We start from the raw sequence: 20,675 nt of genomic DNA on the forward strand, positions 1-20,675 counted from the left end.
CTTGGGATTGATTTAGATTCAGGGACAACTTAAATTTAAAAAATAAAGTCATTGAAAAATTTGACATGATAAGACATCACAGAGCAAACTTTTTGTATCGCTTCCAACAAGAAACAGATCCACTGCTTCTACCACTGAGGTTGGCTCCCTGGACCCCACCCCCTTGGACCCCATCCCCTCACCTGCTTCTGAGGTGTGAACGCCCAAAAGTTTTGGCCACCAGCCACCACTGGTTCGTAACCAAAATTTTGAAAACAAAACAAATACGGAATAACAACAGCATAAAATAAGACTTTTAAGTGATACAAGCAACACCACCATGGAACCCAGCGTACAACAAGCATAACAACTTTAATTTCTAAGGAAATACAAATCCTGTGTCAGTAGAGTTAAGAAAATAAAGTTATATTTCACAGGGGAAAAAAAGCTCAGGAGATGTGGAGAGCAGTTCTAACCCAGTTTCTATATGTCAACGGCATCTGTTACATCAGGCCCATGGAGCCAAGAAACAAATGTAGTCATATCACGCCACTTGTTCTCTTATAAAACAATGTCTGGTTCATACCTATTACAGCTCCAATCAAGGAGCTTTCGACGTTAAATGAGAAAGGCGTAGTAGATGCTGCATCACTATTGCCCCTTCTCCACATTAGGCCTCTTCTTCCCTCTTCTCTTCTTTTTGTACAGAGTTGGAATATCTCTGTTATGCGCACATATTTTCTAAAGGTCAGTTATATGTAACAGATTACCAGTGAAATATGATGATGAGGATGATATTTTCCAACACATTATAGTTTGATTGATATCTTCTGAAGTGAAGTCTACACCGGTTGCAATATCCTCTCCAGCAAATCCATTAAATACAGTACTAGTATGGCATGAAGAAAGGAATATGTGATAATTGCATGCAATGCAGTGTGATATACATTTATTAGAGTGTGTAGTACATGAGGTCTACAGCAGAAGTATGTTTTTTACAGAAATGTGTAGTTGCTATATCATACAACCAGTTAACGCTAGCACATGCTGTTGGGAATATGAGAAACTGGGGATAAGTGGAGGCCCATCCGTACATAAGAACATAAGAAGATAAGAAAGTTTACAAACGAGAGGAGGCCATTCGGCCTATCTTGCTCGTTTGGTTGTTAGTAACTTATTGATCCCAGAATCTCATCAAGCAGCTTCTTGAAGGATTCGAGGGTGTCAGCTTCAACAACATTACTGGGGAGTTGGTTCCAGACCCTCACAATTCTGTGTAAAAAAGTGCTTTCTATTTTCTGTTCTGAATGCCCCTTTAACTAATCTTCACTTGTGACCCCTAGTCCTACAATTCTTTTAGCCTGTCTGCATATGACATGTCTTTTAAACACAGAATAATTCTGGTCGTTCTTCTTTGCACTCTTTCTAGAGCAGCAATATCCTTTTTGTAGCGAGGTGACCAGAACTGAACACAGTATTCCAGTTTTAACATTCCCTTGATTTAAATTCAACACGTTTCACTATATATCTGAGCATCTTTTTGGCCTTTTTTGTCTAGATGAAGACATTTCTGAGTCAACATAAACTCCTAGGTATTTTTCAATTTCAGTATCTCCCATATGGTATTTATAATGCACATTTCTATTGCCTGCATGCAGTATCTTACACTTTTCTCTATTAAATGTTATTTGCCATTGTGGCAATGTGCCCCGCCCCTGTGTGCATATTATGTGTTGTATGTTGCGTGCGTGTGTTAATGTTGGTGTATAGATTGGTACACGGGATATAAACGGGTCTGTGTTTCACGTGTGATTTAAAAAGGTAGATTTGTATTTAGGCACGAGGAGGGCACAAATCACTTCACGTGCTGGTTAAATGTAATATGTAAGCACGGGGTTGCACAGAATTAATTCACGTGCTGGGATTCAAGTGAATAATTAATTAGTAATTGAATCCCAGCACAACAGTATATATAGATGCACATTTCTTTCAGTCGGGGTTGGGTGTTCGGTGAGTGGAGAACGGGATTGGAGACGGAGGTAGTAATTGTTAAAATAATAGTAGTAAAGTATCTGCTCACCGTGTTTGTTTGTCTGTCTAGTCCGTTTTGTTTGTCTATTTATTTTGGCCTCAAGTGCCGTGTCCTGTATTTTGTCTGTTCCAACCTTTTATTTTCTGTTCTGTTTATTAAATGCTGAGCGAAAGCATTCGCTCAGCTTCACCAAACCACACCTCTCTGTCTGTTTATTTCCTGCTTCTGGTCTGACGCCACCCACTCCGGCCGTCTTTGTGACAGCCATGTATCTGCCCAGTTCTGAATACTGTCTAGATCATTTTGGATGACCTTTGCTGCTGCATCAGTATTTGCCAATCCTCCTATTTTTGTGTCATCTGCAAATTTATCAAGTTTGCTTACTATACCAGAATCAAAGTCATTAATGTAGATTAGGAATAGCAAAGGACCTAATACTGATCCCTCCTGGGATGCCACTGGTTACCTTGCTCCATTTTGAGGTTGCGTTCAGATTGAGAATTAATCTTTTATGTGGGACTTTGTCAAAAGCTTTCTTGAAGTCAAAATAAATCATGTCATATGCTTTGAATTATCCATTGTTGATGTTGCATCCTCAAAAAAATCAAGCAGGTTAGTTAGACACGATCTCCCTTTACTAAAACCATGCTGACTGTCTCCCAGGATACTGTTACCATATAGGTAATTTTCCATTTTGGATCTTATTATAGTTTCCATAAGTTTACATATAATAGAAGTCAGGCTTATTGGTCTGTAGTTACCTGGTTTGGTTTTGTCTCCCTTTTTGTGGATCGGTATTACGTTTGCAATTCTCCCGTCTGTTGGTACAACCCCTGTGTCAAGAGACTGTTGCATGATCTTGGTTAGCGGTTTGTAAATAACTTCTTTCATTTCTTTGAGTATTATTGGGAGGGATCTCATCCAGCCCAGGGGTTTTGTTTATTTTAAGAGCTCCTAGTCCCTTTAACACTTCTGCCTCTGTTATGCTAAAGTTATTTATAACTGGATAGGAACAGGTTGACACGTGGGGCATGTTGTCCATTTGCTCCTTTGTAAAAACTTGTGAAAAGTAAGCATTTAAAATATTTGCTATTTTTTTCTCTTTGTCTATGAGTTAGACATTTGTATCTCATAGACATCTAACATCCTCTTTGAATGTTCTCTTGCTGTTATAATATTGGAAAATAGTGTCACATGTACATTTTTACATACATGTAATAGTAGCCAGTTGCTAAGGAACAGAAGAAACAGAATCAGAAGCCTGAATAGAGAAAAGCTAACTTAGTAAAGACATATCAGTATCTGAGTATATACTGTATCATACCATACCAGTAATGTAATTGTGCTGAAACTTGGTGGGTTACTTCCTGTGTTGTTATGTGTTAATAACAAGGACTCCAGTTCCCGGTAGGCAGTGCGGTAATGATGCACATGGATATGTTACTAACCTGGGAGCTGAGCTCGGTATGGTAATCCTGAGTTGTATCCGGTTAGCTAGTTTACATTTGTTAACAAAGGTTATAAACTTACGCCCTGTTTGTCATTATTAAAGGAACAAACATAACTTGGTGTCAGAGCGGGATGTTGGCGAGCATAGACGGAGCAAGCAAAGAAAAGACTCAATAAAATGCCACAAGCGCCGCGAGTGAAAACGAAAGTAAACAGCTGCTACACGAGGCTGAAAGTGAAGCGTGAGTAGTGGAGAGAAAACGCTAGCTAACACAGATGAGCGAAACAACAAGTAATACCAGTGAAAGTGAAACTGAGGAGCAACTTACCCAAGCAGGAGAGAATATTGTTGCCGATGATCAGCAATCAAATCAAGTAAGAGAAATTCTTGTACCAGGAGTGTTTCCAGTCATGGATAAATTAAGCCCGCCCACACCTATGCAGTTGATTGGCGATCTTGCTGATAACTGGAAACGTTTCAAGCAGAGATTCAATATATATCTAGCTGCAAGTGGAGCTGGGGGAAACGATGAAAAACTGAAAGCGTCCATTTTTCTGCATGTCATAGGCGAAGATGCTTTGGACATTTATAATAGCTTTCAACTTGACGAGGCAAATTTAACTTTGAATGTGCTCATGGCTAAGTTTAAGGAGTACTTTGTACCAAGCCAGAACATCACGTTTGAGAGATACAAGTTTTTCTCCTGTGATCTTAAACAAGGAATAAGTTTTGATCAGTATTTAGCTGAGCTACACACACTGAGTAAAACATGTGATTTTGGAAATTTAAAAGACTCTCTCATCAAAGACAGAATAGTCTGTGGAATACCTGATAATGGACTTAGGGAGAGATTACTACGTGAGCAAGATTTGACACTGGAAAAGACAGTGAACTTGTGTAGAGCAGCAGAGACCACCCGTGCACAAGCTAAGGAGCTGCGCAGGGATGAGACAGCCGTGCATGCATTAGAGAGAGGAGCAGCACACAAAACGCTCTACAAAACAAAAGCAAGAGAGAGAGAAAATCCCGGAGAACAAATGTGGCAAATGCGGAGGCAGTCACAAACCCAAGTCATGTCCAGCATTCGGCAAATCATGTAACAACTGCGGGAAAAGGAACCATTTCTCAAAATGCTGCAGAGCTGAGGCTGCAAAGAAAAAGGTCCATGCAGTCACTGAAGAGCCAGAAGAATTCTTTGTTGATTCCGTGCAGAGTTGCGATGATTATAAAGCTGAATGGATTGTGCCATTGACTGTAAATGAGACTATAAACCATTCAAGCTTGATACTGGAGCCCAGGTAAACCTATTATCCACTGATGACTACAAGACACTAAAAACAAAGAGCAAAATCCACCCTGTGAAAGTGAAAGTGACTGGCTATACCGGAGAAAATGTACCAGTCAAAGGAGGCTGCATGGTAACCTTCAAACACAGGGGACAACAGATCAAGACACAGCTACTGATCGTGGAGAAGAGCGTAAAGCCAATCCTAGGACTCAGAACATGTGAAAGGCTCAACCTGGTAAAGAGAGTGTTTGTAGTGACATCACAGACTGAAAACGACCAAAACTTACTCCTGAAGGAGTACGCAGATGTTTTTAAGGGACTTGGATGTTTACCTGGTGACTCCAGTTGTCCATGCCTGCAGGAAAGTTCCTTTTGCACTGAGAGGAAAACTTAAGGAGGAACTCGCACGAATGGAGAGGATGAACGTGATAAAGAAAATTGATGAACCTACAGACTGGGTGAGCTCGCTGGTAATAGTGGCCAAGAAAAACGGACAGCTGCGGATATGTCTAGACCCAAGGGATCTCAATAAAGCAATTAAGCGAGAGCACTTCAAGTTGCCCACAACAGAAGAGATCATGTCGCAGTTTGCTGGTGCCAAGTGGTTCAGTAAGCTGGACGCGTCATCAGGGCTCCTGGCAAATGAAGCTAGACGAGGCAAGCTCGAAGCTATGCACCTTCAATACACCCGAAGGCAGGTACCGATTTCTTCGTCTACCATACGGGATTCTTTCAGCACCAGAGGTCTACCACAAGACAATTCATATGCTATTCAAGCATATACCAGGGGTAGAGACCATGATGGATGACATCATCATATGGGCGTCCACGCGAGAAGAACATGACGCACGAGTGAGACAAGTACTAGACTTGACACAAAAAGTAAACTTAAAACTAAACAAAGACAAATGTGAGTTTGGGGTGAAAACACTTACCTTCGTGGGAGATGTCCTCCCCGAAGCAGGAGTAAAGCCAGACCCACGGAAAACATCAGCCATCGAGAACATGGAACGTCCCCAGAACATACCTGGCGAAGTTCATACCCCAACTGTCAACACAGTCAGCATCACTCAGATGTCTTCTCGAGCAGAAAAATGAGTGGATGTGGTCCCATCAGCAGGAAGAATGCTTCAAAAACCTGAAAAAGACAATAATGGAGGAGCCGGTGCTTAAGTTTTATGACCCAGAGTGGAGCACCAGGATTTCCGCAGACGCATCACAGTACGGCCTAGGTGCAGTGCTACTGCAACGGCACGAAGAGACCTGTTGCCTATGCGTCGAGAGCCTTAACGAGCGCTGAATCCAGATATGCTCAAATACAGAAGGAACTCCTAGCCAGCACATATGCATGCGAAAGGTTCCACCAGTATGTCTACGGACAAGCCTTTGAAGTAGAAACTGACCATAAGCCGCTGGTGTCCATCATGGATACAGCGCATGTTGATCAGACTGCAAAAATATGATGTGAAGATGATATACACACCAGGAAAATTCATGTTTGTGGCCGACACTCTTTCTCGAGCTGTAGACAAGGAAGAAAGCGCAGATAACAAGAAAAGTGCAGAAATACAAGCTTATGTCGACATGATCATGACATCACTTCCTGTGTCTGCCGTGAGAACTGAGCAGATCAGACAAGAGACAGAATCAGATGAGACAATGAAAGAGCTTAAAGAGAGAATACTGAAAGGATGGCCTGCACAGAAGAATGACTGTACAAGGAGAATCCAGGACTATTGGACGTGCAGAGAAGAACTCTCCATTGTGAATGACATTGTCTTCAAGGGAAACAAGTTTGTGATCCCGACAGCACTACGCAAGGAAATGCTACAAAAGATACATGAAGGACATTTAGGTGAGGAAAAATGCAAACGCAGAGCACGAGAAGTTATGTACTGGCCGGGAATGAACCAAGATATCAGCCAGACCACAGCTTCATGTGAAATATGTCTCACCTACAGACCCAAACAGCAAGTAGAGCCGCTTATGTCTCATCCTGTGCCCGACAGACCCTACTTCAAAGTTGGAGTTGACCTATTTGACTGTAATGGAAAAAGTCACATTGTAGTCATTGATTACTACTCTAACTATCCGGAGGTGGCGACACTGCAATCAACATCTAGTAAAGCAGTCATCTCTTACCTGAAGACAGTCTTCGCGAGACATGGGGTCCCTGTTGAACTGTTTTCCGACAATGGTCCTCAGTTCTCGAGCAGTGAGTTCGCTTCCTTCGCCAAGGAATGGGAATTCCAACACACAACCTCGAGCCCAAACTACCCAAGGTCCAACGGTCTTGCGGAGAGCTCAGTCAAAATCATCAAAGGTCTGATGAAAAAGGCATATGATGGAAAGGAGGACTTCCAGAGAAGTCTCACGATATACAGGGGTGCGCCACTGCAGAACGGCCTGTCACCAGCCCAGATGTTGATGGGAGGACGCATACGCACCAACCTTCCAATGCACAAAGACCTGCTAACACCTAAGGGAGCACACAAAGTCAAACACGCTAAAGAGCAACAAAAGAAGAAACAAAAACAGCAACATGACAAGAGTGCAAAACAACTACCCAACCTGAGGCCTGGAGATCAAGTACAACTCAGAGACTACTCCACAGGAACCTGGACACAGCAAGGAATGTGTGCAACAAGAAATCGCACCTCGTTCTTATGAGATCCAGACAGAGCATGGAACAGCTCTGAGGAGAAATTGTGTGGATCTTCGTTATCAAACATCAAACCAAGAGGCTGATACTCATCAAAAAAGCACTCCAGAATGGTCAAAAGCCACCATCAGTGAACAGGTTGATCACAGTTCCCTGAATCAAACTGACTTCGGTCTGACAGCTGTACCCAGTATACCAGCGGAGATACATAGCAGACCACGAAGGACTGTAAAGCCACGTGAGAGACTTATTGAAACTTGCTAAATTGCAATAGCATAGGGACTGTGGCTAGACAACAACAACAACAACAAAAAAAAGTTTGTGTAAACAGAGAGATACGTAGAGGATGGGGTAGACGGAGTAAAAAGGAAAAAGTGAAACAAATGTGTTCTGTTTAAAACTTCCTTATTTATAAAGAAAAGTAGTTTCTTTTAAAGGGGGGAAGATGTGTTGTTATGTGTTAATAACAAGGACTCCAGTTCCCGGTAGGCAGTGCGGTAATGACGTACATGGATATGTTACTAACCTGGGAGCTGAGCTCGGTATGGTAATCCTGAGTTGTATCCGGTTAGCTAGTTTACATTTGTTAATAAAGGTTATAAACTTATGCCCTGTTTGTCATTATTAAAGGAACAAACATAACACTTCCTTCTACACGTCTTTTTTTAATTTACAGAGGAGTCTGTTCATATGCACTTACAGTACATACATATGTCATGCTTAGATTTTTGCATATACTCTATCTATAGACCTGCTTATCCAATTGTGGCAACACTGGACAAAAACGAGTATTAGAATCTGGGAATATAGGAGATGGATGGATGGATGTCAGGTCATCATGTTAATATCCATTTTTATGATACTGAAATGCAATGTCCTCAAATATATACTTCATAGTCATTTACATATAACACAAAAAGCATCATTTTACATGTTCTTGGTTTATTGAAGTATGAGACAAAAGGTCATTTTGCATTTGTTTTTCTTTCAGAGTTAATGGAATATCTCTGTTATGTGCACATATTTTCTTGAAATAAATTAGATAAAAACAAAACAGAACCTTAAAATTCTCAAGCATGTAAGTTAAGGCCAGTTCTGTGTAATAAATTACCAGTGAAATAATTAGTTTAAAAAAAAACAAAAAAACATATTCACTTGTAATTAACTGCCATGGTGTTCAGGTCTGCAGCAGGAAACAGTATTTTCTAACACATAACAGTTTGATTGCTATCGTCTTCTGAATAGAAGTCTCCATCACTGGAGACCTGTAACAGTTTGAATACAAAATTCAAACAGTATGCAAGAAAGGCACCGTTAAAGCATATTTGATCAAAGAAGGGAAATAAACTATTACATCTGTATGGTGTGTATGTTATACAATAATTCAGTTTTTGGAGACTGAGTTTAGCTAAATGTGGACATTCATTAAAAATCGGCATCCTTTATCATTTGAAATGTACAACATATGCCAAATAAGTTAATGTTTCTGAGGTGCTGAAAAAACTTTATTGTTCTTTGCTGTCCCGCTTTAAGCAGTCTGACATTGTGTGTCTGTTTATTTAGGTTTATCATGGCGTTCATACATAGCTTGTAGCAGAACATTATAAAATTGGTATGCACTTTGCATTACTTGGCAGATCACTTCAGAGCAAATTGTGCTTCAAGATAGCCTTCTGGATCCACCTGTTGGCATTTGTTTAAACATAAACTATAGTACACTGCTACCCAGTATTCAGACATCTCATACACATATTAACATGATGATATATACATTCTACAGTTTGTCATTAACTTTCATGTTGCAAAGCTGATGAGTAACATCCAAGAATATGTTTGAAAAAAAAGAAAGAAAGAAAGAAAGAAAGAAAGAAAGAAGTTGAGGGTAACTTTAGCAGAGTCCTTTATCTTACAGTCTGAGGCATTTAAAGCCACACTTAAGACTGCAGTAACTTCCTTTCTACCGTGGTAATAATAATAAATCCTCAGAAAAAAGTTTTTCTACATTTTGTATGAAAAGTATGTTCTTGAGAACATCCTGATAGTGCTGCTGTACATATCACTCACTGACCGACCAAAGATATATAGAAATGAACATTCAACCAAAGAGTAATGACCAAATGCGTGTTTTGTAAGTAGCAGCCATACTATTCTGTTTTCCTCAGTACCTTTGCTAGCAGCTGTACTTAAGATAGTTCATTGTAAACATAAAATTCTGTATTACCCACTAACGGTAGGATTCTTCCCACCAGAAAGTAAAATGCTAAGCTATTTTTTTTTTCATGACTGCTGCAGCTAAGTAGCAGTACGTTTTAGTAAGTCCAATCATTAAGATTTGGCAGATCCCAGTTGCATTAGCTGGAAAGATTACCACTAAATCTGTTTGTACTCTTACTAAATGAAAGGGCTTGACGTATGGATATTACAATAATTAAATGTACTGTTAATTTAAACATGCACATGTCATGCAGCTAGGAGATTATGGGCTCATATAACTGCCTTTCGGATTCTTTCAGATTCTTGCAAGTTTCTTCAGATTACATTTTTTTATTTATTGTTTTTGTTAAGAATAGTCCATGCAATGATATGTATGATTAAAGGAAGTACTAAGTTTACAAACAAAACTCTCCTGTGTGGTGCTATTTTAGTCGGACATGAGGCAGGCTGAGGGAGTCGGAGTTATCCCCGGTTCCGCCACTACTTTGAGATGATCGTCCTATTCCAGGCATCAGAAAGTCAGCGGGGAGTGTTGTGTCCACTGTGGATTGTGTGAGGAAATCAAAGCCCTCTGTCATGGTCTCTGTGTCCAACTCCTTGTCTGTTATGAACAGCTCTGTGTCCTTCCAATCGGGATAGATCTCCTGGCTCCCTTGTGAGCCATTTGAGTCACTGCTTGAGTGGTTTGTGTGGAGCTCCTCTGTGGACTGCATCAGGTCTTGAACAGACAGCGACTTCTCCAAGACTCTGTCCGTCGTTGAGGGCCCTGAAACCGAGGCTTCCCCCTCCAGGCCCACGTGCCTTCTCCACAAGCCCTTCTCTTTTGCATTGGTCTGTGCAGTCTGCCCATCATCTGTTGAAGCAACAAGGCAGACAGTGACATCAGAACCACCCTCCTGTGTGATGACTGGAATAATGTTTATGGGCCTGTTGATATGCTTAAGGGATGGCAGAGAGGGGATCTGCAAGGTCGTCGGGGCTGCTGGCTTGGAAGGTTGAGTCATTTGGCTTGACAAGTTATTGGGTGTCACAACAGGTATAGCCCCCTCACTCTGGCTCATTGGCACCTGCATGGCTAAGCCATGCATAGTTGGAGAGTAAGAATAGTAGGCTGAATTGTTCAGCTCGTTTGGCGTCAATATCAGTTGCAATCCTTGGGGAATGTTGGCACTGGCAGATCTGGACTCGCTGCTGCTGTACTGCGCTGAGCTGGAGACATCTTTGCTGTCCAAGGGGCTCTGGTAGTCAGAGGTCGGCTCAAACTCGAACAAGGGCATCTGCAGCGAGGCGAGGGTCAGCGCTGAGGCCGATCCTTTTCGTAAAACCTGTCTGTAGATTTCCAAGAGGGAGTCCAGCTTGGATTCTATAGACTGTACCTGGAAGGTGAAAACAAATTGCAGGGATTTAGGATTTAGTAGTTGATGCTTTTTTGTGTGTGCTTTTTTTGTGCAAAACTTGGCTTTTTGTGGGATGATGTTAGCACATTGCTGATATAACAGTGCAGCCCTCATTGAATTGAGAACATTCTTAAAGAGCAAGTATCTTCAAATGTAATTTTAATATATTGTTTACATTTGCCTTACTATTTTTTGATTTTGGTTCTGTTGCTTCAGTATTGAATTATTATCTTTTTTTTCTCTAAATCTGCCTTTACCTTGGTTGGCACTTGCTTTGAGCTTGACTGAAGCTCTAACTGTAAGTGCCTGGACTGATTCTATTCCAGTCGTATTACTATATGACTTTTCAACTCTGCAAGCCTGTCTATTACCTCTTATAGACATAGAGTCAGTGGGGCTGGCAGCATTGAAAGATCAGATTGTCATATTGAAGGGTTAATTGTATGTTGGAAATAGGGTTATGAAGGTTTGCATTAACAAGCTACTGCTCTTGCTAAAACCAGTCCGATCAAGACTGAGTCAGCAGTACAAGGTTGAAAGTACATGGAATGATAGAGATGACTCAGCATAATATCTTTTATATAACCATGGGGTAATAGTGATGGGAGCATAACAACTGTTTTATAACAAGTCAATGCTCAACACATATAGAAATGTAACCAATTACACATAATGGCCTCATCCTAGAGTTGGAGCTGTAGCATATAAATACACTGAACCTAGATACATTTCTTGGGCTATTCGGGAGATTCAAGATGATGTCCTTCACTCCTGTTCCTGAAAAAATAACCTCTGGCTTCAGGTAATATTGACCAATTACTCTGTATGCTGTTTAAAACTAGCTGACCATTATATCGTGCCTAGAGGTATAATTGCAATAACAGTGTATTTCTGTATTACTAATAATCTTCGAATGCTAATCTTTAAATAATATAAGTTTGATATACTTTACTCACTGTATCATTCATAACATGGATTAATTAAAAGTAAAACGATTATAATTGCTTCCACATCCTCATAACAAGGAAGGTTTTTTAATGCAGGTGCTTAGGATCAAAGTAAACTCCAAGTCAGATAGAGAGAGATGTGAATACATTGGAGCAACATAACAAAACCTCAGAATTATTTCACACTTCAGAAACAGTAAGCGATATGTAAAAAAAAAAAAAAAAGAAAATCTGTAAATTACAGAAATCTACAAAACCTCACCTGTTTTTCCACTTTACATACTCGTCCCAGCATGCTTAGGTCTTCAGTCGTCTCACTCTCTGGCAGAATCTTTTCTCTGGCTTTCTTATCTCCTGGTATTTGTCCTTTGCCAAGAATTTGGTCAACTCTGTGTAAAGGAAGGAAGAAAGAAATGAACCCAGTGTAAAATATCTTACAGCTATTCTGACGGCACCCAATATGACAGGACAGGAGAACAGTCACAGAGAGTTAGTAAACAAGACTCTGCTGTGATTGTATGTTAAAACAATAAAAGCAATTAGCTTCAGTATTCTAATAATTAATCTGAATAAGCAGACATCTTGATAACCGTGAGAACACATATGTTAAGGTTGGACTGTTGGATTAAATATTATGTTAAAACTGATCATTAAAACTGTAAAACATGTAATTTCTAAGAGCAAAAACTAGACTGGCAAAGCCTTCACTGGCTCCAGGCTTGCATTAACCAATTGATCCCAGCGCTGATCTGATGAGGAGGTCTGTATTGGCTGTGGGGCGTGCCCGTGGGGCGTGCCCGGGGAGCCTGCCCACAGCTCCAGAAGAGCCTGTGCCACGGCTCGAGGCGACTGCACCTCCATGCTACACAGAGGGGTGCTTTGTTTACATGGAGGAGGAAAGCGTCCGCTCCACAGGATAACTACTACGGAACCCTTCAAATGCAAGACAGTGCTTGTGAAGGCTCTGCCCAGCCAGGACTGTCGTAAAGACCCGGAGTCGCTGGGAGGCTGGGACTTTGGGAGCAACAGCAGTAGGTTAGTTTAGGGCAGAGGTTCCCAAACTGTGGTACGCTCGCCATGTGTGGCAAACCGTTATTTTTAGCTTAGCTTTGTTTTGTTTTGTTTTCTTTATTAAACTTGACACTAGGGCTACCATTGCTCGTACCCTAGTGTCAGGACCTGTGTTATTGAATCTGCTAAACCAACCAGACAGAATCATGAAATGTGTCTAGGTGCTAGGTTTTAAAATCTATTTTCGCACCTGTTAGCAATGGTCCCCTGTTTCTTTTGTTGAAGATATTTTGTTTGCTTTTTGACACTATGGTGTCAGTTCCCTTCCTGTCTTGTAGCTCAGCTGATTATATGTAATAAGCTGAAGGAAAACAAGTAACAGCTGATAAATTCTGACAGTTACAAAAATGAAACGACTGCATCCCAATAGTTGTTGGAGGTTGGTGCGCATCTTGTGGAAACATAACAAAATATTATAAGAATATTGTCCAACACCCTAACCTTAACACTTGCACTCAATTGACCAGCAAGGTAATAATTTAAATCTAGTAGCAAAATATTAGGAATAGTAACAGCTGTAAAATGAAAAGTAGAGATTTAAAAGCTTGAATTCAAATTGGTCATTTAGCCCAAATTACCTGCTAATCTTAAACCCCTTTCACACTGACACTCTTACCCAAGTCCGGACCTGGGTTCTGGCTATCCGGGTCCTAGCAATCTACCTCAGGATGTGGATCAACATGCTTTGACCCAGGTTGAGCGAGACAAAATGCATGACGGCAGACGAAATAACAAACAGCCACACCTGCGTGAAAGTTTCCGCAAGGAACATTTCTGTTTATTCTGTTTAGCCCTCTTTCTGTTGCTTGAGACACACCATGAGCCAGACTGCAGCAGGGATGAAGAAACATTTGTTCTAATCAACATTTGGGCAGACGGTTCAATCCAGAGAAGCTTGGATGGAAGTGTCTGTAACAAGCTGCTTCCGGGGCATTGATATGTGCATTGTTTACTTGTGTCTGTCACCCAGGTCAACCCTGCTTTATCAAAAGCAGTGTGAAATCACATAGCCGACCCGCATGATACCGGGTGCTGAACCGGTAGGTTCTGACCCGGGTAGAGCATGCCAGTGTGAAAGGGGCTTTAATCTCCCCCCCTTTTTAAGTGGTACTTCTTGTTTTTATAAAATGTTTGCTTTTCACATTACAGAGTAACACACAGAGCTGTTAAAAGAGATACGTTATTATATAAGAGAAAACACTTCCCATGATTAGAACACATTTAGAAACTAGAACATCAGGAAGTCAAAATTCTTGCACAGTTTCAAAATATCATCTTTACAATATCCTGGTCAAACTGATTCAATTTGCTAGGACACAAGAGATAATTCCCCTGACCCAAAGCGGATGGATCATGTTTTTATTAATTTTAAGTAATTGCAGCTAATAAATTTCTTGTGCACATCTATTCATTAAGTAGGTCTCACATGTGCAGTAAGGCTACGATTCTGTCATGGAGGTCACGGAAATTGTGAAAATTGTGAATTTGAATAAAGTCCATGAGATCTTGGAAATGGCTGTAAATCAAATTTGATTGGGCAAAAAATACAAATCTGCCAGTATCTGTAAACTGTTTCTAATGCAAGAGCTATACAAACAACTTCAGAGACATTTAGTGTTGTATGCAGTGTATAGGCCTACTAGTGCAATATTAACTCCAAAACAACTGAATGCAAATTCTGATATAATAGTAAATCAACAGAAATACTACTAGAAAGTATTTACCAAAGTTAAAACAGTTACCTTTTTATAGCATCTTAAAACCAAACATTCTATTTTTTTAATTTACAACAGAGAGGGTCACAGAAAAGCTATGTGGAATGTTCTAAAAAAAAATAGCCAGTTTGCATGCTCTGGCTTTATTGTAGATTTTTTCAGATCCACATCAATATCGGTAATGTCAGCTACTAACGCCCTCTAACAGTAGGATGAATTTCGTACAAGTCAACCATTGGAAGCATTTATATATGTTATGTTTGGAAATTTTTTTGATACGTGAAAATCGCATAATAAAATGGCTCGCAAATATTTCTGGATTTACAGTACAAAAAAATTGTGAGTGAGCTGTTTTCTGTAAACAGAACAAATGCATTGGAGATGAGTGCAATATGTCAGGCGCAGACAGCTATAAAAGCTGTGTAGCTTCACTATTTGCTGAACGAAGGACACATCGAACCCGACCCCTTCAATGGCTTCCTTCCTGCTGCTTTACAATTGGCGATATGTGTTTCTTTCAAAACTGCACATTTGAGACCTATGTAGCTAATGGAAGTGCAAAACAAGTATGCTACATTCATGGTTTATGTAGGGTCTACACCTCTGTCCCAGGACAGTACCAGGCACTGAGGAAGGGATGACCCAAAGAAAAAATGAAGATTTTGACTACCGTTCATTTTCATGAATGCCAAGTCATGTATTTCTTTATTGCAAAATGGTTGCTGATATTGACCCCCTGACATAAGAAGATGTTAGAATATGTCCACTCAGATCTCTTGTTAAAGCAACAGCTTCACAGCAATATGCCTAACCCGGATGAGGACTGCTTTCTGCCATGTTGACTATAATATAAGTGCAGAGAGGGGGAGGAAAAGGTCTTGACTTTGGTCGTCAGTTGTGGCTGTGGACCTACAATGGTATCCAACCTACATGAAAGAGGGTACATTACATTGGGAAAGAAAACAGGTAAATACAGTACAAAATGTGGACTTATTGAGTGTGTGAAGAGACACTACTTGAAATAGTTCAGTACAGAATGTCTGGGGGTGGGATTATTGGTAAGACTTCAGATTAAGTGTCTAATTACTGTGTATTTACATTGTAGTTATTTAGTAAATACATGTGTATATACACATAATTACAATGTTATTATGCATAGTTACAATGTACTTCATGTGTAGACATTTCTTTGCGTGATATAACCTTATCCCTTAACCTGACCCAAACCCCCCTAACTCTTTTCTGATACAATTGTGCACGTGCAAAAAGATGCATGTACTAAGTAACTACTATGTAAATACACAGTGATTAGAGACACTTAATGCAAAGTGTTACTGGATTATTTGTACCAGTCACCATTGCAGAAACCCATTTTTAGATAAATGTCCCACCCAGTTGTTCTTGATTTGTAGTCCATTACTAATACTTGAGGCACTGCTGCTCTTGTGGAATAGAGTGCTGATTTATAATATTTTTCATGTATTGAGGATTGGACAATAATCTCATAAGGAATAAGGTATAATGACATATTTAGTAAGCAAGGGGTCTCAGCAATAAATGCCCCCACCCCACTTTTATAGGAATAATATGATCTCCTTTACAATTTTTTTTTTTACAATATGAATTAAACAAGTACGATAGTTTGAAGCAAAACCCAACTTTAAAGACCCAAAGTTAAAGATCAATCTCTTATACATAATGTTTTATTCCTTTTCATTGTTTGAATCATTTCCAATTTTTTTTTTAAATCTGTAATATGTAAAGAAAATATGGTGCTGTTTACCTTTTCACTGCACTGCTCTGTGTAATTCCTATACAGTGAATAAAGAACAACAAAATCTATAGTACAATGCATGGTCCCAGAGCAAAAGAGAAAAAAAAAACTGTATTCACAATATAGAAATTACCAAAGAGCAGTGAAAAATCACATTAAACAACTAAATGGTGCAAAATCTGCCAATACCTGTACATTTAACATCTCACCCTATCGATGAAGTGAGCTGCTGTACAAGTTATTTTTAATCTTTATATTTGTGGATAATTGCACTTAAGTTTGTCTTTACAACATCTATACAGTGTTGCTATCGGTAAGTGAATGCCATTCACTGTTGTGCTTTCAAGAGTGTGACTGTGCTGTTGTAGTTCTGTGTACAGATAGGGCTGTGTGTGCTTTTAAGACAGTGTGGTGTGTGCGTGTCCACAGCCTGCTCACCGCATTTGAAGATTCTTGATTCTGCAGAGCATGTCCAGATGACCTGCTGAATACTGCTCAATCACATCCTTCACATCGTAAGGCCGTAATGTTTCTTTAAATTTTCTCTTTGCAACATGAAATTTCATTATTCTGCAAATAAAAAAAACAACAAACAAAACAAAACAAGAGCTTAAATCACTTTCTAGAACAAACAACTAAATGATGCTTTTTTAAAGAGGTCATGTTCCTGACATCATCTGTTTCTTCCCCCAGTGGTACAGTAGCAGCCACCTTGGTGTGCCGCAGCACTGCAGCACATTTCACCTTCGGTCCTTCTACCCTACGTAAAACACTTTATTGTCTGCTCCATGTTAAAAATCCTGCCGGCGACCTGGCCCATTATGGTTAGGTTGCCATGGACGCCACATTGAATGGCTTTGAAGCCACAGTGAGTAGCCCCATCTTGCACCACATGTTCAGAGTCCCTGGTGTGAATAATTCCATTTTTTCTCTTTGTATTCTTTTTGTTTTTAATTTGCACATTTTTCAATTGTTCATTTTTTTGGTTGTTTTTGGTACCTTTTTATATATGGCCATAATTGCTTTATTTATTATCCAATTTGTTCATTTTTTTTCCATGTTCCCTATAGAAGTTTCATTGTATACTGTCAGATTTGAGCTGGCCGTGCTAAATTTTATAAACAATCAATAATGTTTTGTTATCTGTCTAAACAGGGTGAGTCTCAGACTACTTAACAGCAGTGTGGAGTAGTGGTTAGGGCTCTGGACTCTTGACCGGAGGGTTGTGGGTTCAATCCCCAGTGGGGGGCACTGCTGTTATACCCTTGTTGAGCAAGGTACTTTGCCTAGATTGCTCCAGTAAAAACCCAACTGTATAAATGGGTAATTGTATGTAAAAATAATGTGATATCTGTATAATGTGAAATAATGTATAATGTGATATCTTGTAACAATTGTAAGTCGCCCTGGATAAGGGCGTCTGCTAAGAAATAAATAATAATAATAATTTTTTTTGTGTGCACATGCATTCCACGTATGAACCTGTAACCTTTATAGTTAAAGAGTTATAGGCACAAATCTGACTGTAAAAACAGCCGAAAATAGCTTGGACCTAAAGGGTTAATGATTGTCAACTCGATTATATCAGTTGAAATGGGGCTACCTTATAAAAAGGTTCACGCTCAGCCTTTGAGAATCAACATCACAGCTATAATTGAGTGAAAGCAAGTTGCTTCTTGAGGTATTCATGCAGGGCTCTTCAACTAGTTTTTTAAGTGGGCCAGATTGGAAAAAAGTTAGGAGTAGGTGGGCCAGAAGTATTTTACTCTGCACATTTTTAATCAATACAATAAATATTATATAATGTAATGTTTGTATATTGAACAACTTAGAAAATGTTGCCATATGAATAGTACTTAGAACAGTGAACATTTAATAGATGTTGGGGCAGCAGTGTGGAGTAGTGGTTAGGGCTTTGGACTCTTGACTGGAGGGTTGTGGGTTCAATCCCAGGTGAAGGACACTGCTGCTGTACCCTTGAGCAAGGTACTTTACCTAGATTGCTCCAGTAAAAACCCACCTGTATAAATGGGTAATTGTATGTAAAAAATAATGTGATATCTTGTAACAATTGTAAGTCACCCTGGATAAGGGCGTCTGCTAAGAAATAAATAAATAATAATAACAGAGTATCATTACAAACATTTGAAAATGTAGGTGACATAATAGCATAACAGTTATACTGTAATATATACTATAATATACAGTCTGAGTGTGAGAGCTGTGCAACAATGTGGTTGTAAGTAAGGTAATGATGTGTACACAAAAAACCTTTCATCACACAATATGTGAGTGAGCCACTTAAAACAAATAAACTTGTGTCTTTGTTTCTATTCCATCTCTGACACAAAAACAAAAGCTTGAATAAGTTAAAAAAAAAAAAAAAACAGATTAGTCCCATGGAAAGGGATGTAATCATGTTTCTACGTTTTGGTTAATTTCCCAAATAATGATATTTGATGTTTCTGACCAAACTGTTAATCTCCTTTGTATGGTATACTTTTTAATGAATCTCAAACAACAATCGATGAGTTCAAGATCGCACAGGAGTTGCACAAGCACATTGGTAGGAAGAGATCAACGCCTCTGCTTTTTAGCTAACTGCTGAGCCCTCTGGAAACGTATTTACAAAAAAAAAAACTTTTAATAGCAACAAGAGTAAAAAACTAAAATCGCCCACATAGTACGCAAAGCCAAACTCAACGGGAACTGCGTGGGTTGTGCTGAGTGGTTAGTGACTGGAAAGGGGGTGTGGTGTGATGCGCACGCTGCTTTGACGGATACAAAAATAAAACACGTCTTAATCACAAATTGATTTACGATGTTACTGTTTTTGTTTTTTGTTTTCTTTTTTTATTTTCCATATTTATTTTAATTAGTTAATTTTATTTTAATTTTTGCTGACTGTCGGCGGGCCAATTGCTTGTCCCTTGCAGTCCGGACATGGCCCGTGGGCCGCCAGTTGAAGAGCCCTGTAATGTATTATCATTTCCATTGTTATGTATATAGCCAGCGAAGACCCGTTCTTTTCTTACAAAATTTGTTTAAGTAAAAGCATTGCAGGTATTTATTATAATAAGTGGTATAATTAATTCACATGCTGTCTATGAGTGCTACTGTAATTATAATTAACAGCATGTAAGTGCTAATGAAATTACTGTTGAAGTTTGGTTTGTGCCGGTGTTATCAGCGTAAGTTTCATTATGATAACTAGTTCAGATCATAGTTCAATTCATGCTAATGGTATTAGAGTCTGCTGTATGCAGTTTGGATTGACAAGAATGCTCTTTAAGCATCAGCATCAATCCTGCTGAAAGTTTAATTAATAATTCAATTAAAAGCCACGCACATTACAGTTAATTCATGTAAAAGCAGTTTTTTTTAAATTTCCCAACATTTTGATATTGCCGAGCTGTATTGATTGCTTGGCTTTGTGTGTTTCGACAAGTGGAAATTGATCTATATGTACAGAGCTTAGTTTGCTGATCCTCTAATTATTTTAAGCCATCATAAAACTCTGGGAAAGAATGACGCCAAATGACCAACCAATGCTTCAGTGAGAATAGCCCAGAGTTATTAAAGCTGCAGTGTCCCCACAATCATGTTAAAACTTTCACCAGCATACAATTCAATTGTGTCTATTAAATAATGTTTAGTTCTTTGTCTATCAGAAAACAGGTCTTGTTGACAGTCCAATTACATGCTGATGCACTTGATGCAACTGAAGAAAACAAAATAGAAATGTAAATAAGCCTAATTCTTAATTACTGAATATTTCTAATGCCTTATTACATATAATTAAAAAAAACAAAAAACATCATATATTAGGCAATACAAAATCCTAGGTTATTTAAACTAATTTAATACCACCTTTTACTGTATATCCCTGATATTACATTTAATTTCAAATGATCTGAAGCACCCCCATTATCAAGTGTGCAGTCAGTGTATGGCAAGCCAAATGATCATTTAGAGATATCTCAAATTCATTTATAGATATCTCTAAATTAACAGGAAATTATTCACAGATATCTCTAAAGGGCAGTTTGGTGTACCATGCTAGCAAAACATTATTTAAAGATGTCTGTAAATCAATTTGAGATATCTCTATTTTATTTTTAGATATCTCAAAATGAAAGGACTATA

At 39.2% G+C, this 20,675-nt stretch overlaps 1 protein-coding gene across 2 annotated transcripts in view; it reads right to left on the bottom strand.

Annotated features, from left to right (window-relative positions):
- Positions 1-8,332: 8,332 nt before the first annotated feature.
- LOC117402960 (potassium voltage-gated channel subfamily KQT member 5-like) overlaps positions 8,333-20,675 on the bottom strand; it is a 259,050-nt gene continuing 246,707 nt past the window's right edge. The window contains exons 13-16 of one of the 2 annotated variants that reach the window (XM_034004697.3): positions 16,968-17,099; positions 15,568-15,681; positions 12,232-12,358; positions 8,333-11,001 (exon numbers count right to left, since the gene is read on the bottom strand). In XM_034004697.3, the coding sequence (XP_033860588.3) occupies positions 10,048-11,001; positions 12,232-12,358; positions 15,568-15,681; positions 16,968-17,099 (1,327 nt within the window). In that variant the 3' untranslated portion in view covers positions 8,333-10,047. The remainder of the gene's footprint in view (positions 11,002-12,231; positions 12,359-15,567; positions 15,682-16,967; positions 17,100-20,675) is intronic. The other variant, XM_034004698.3, reaches the window with a different exon arrangement.

Source organism: Acipenser ruthenus, chromosome 5, assembly GCF_902713425.1.
Source record: "Acipenser ruthenus chromosome 5, fAciRut3.2 maternal haplotype, whole genome shotgun sequence".
Taxonomy (NCBI): Eukaryota; Metazoa; Chordata; class Actinopteri; order Acipenseriformes; family Acipenseridae; genus Acipenser; species Acipenser ruthenus.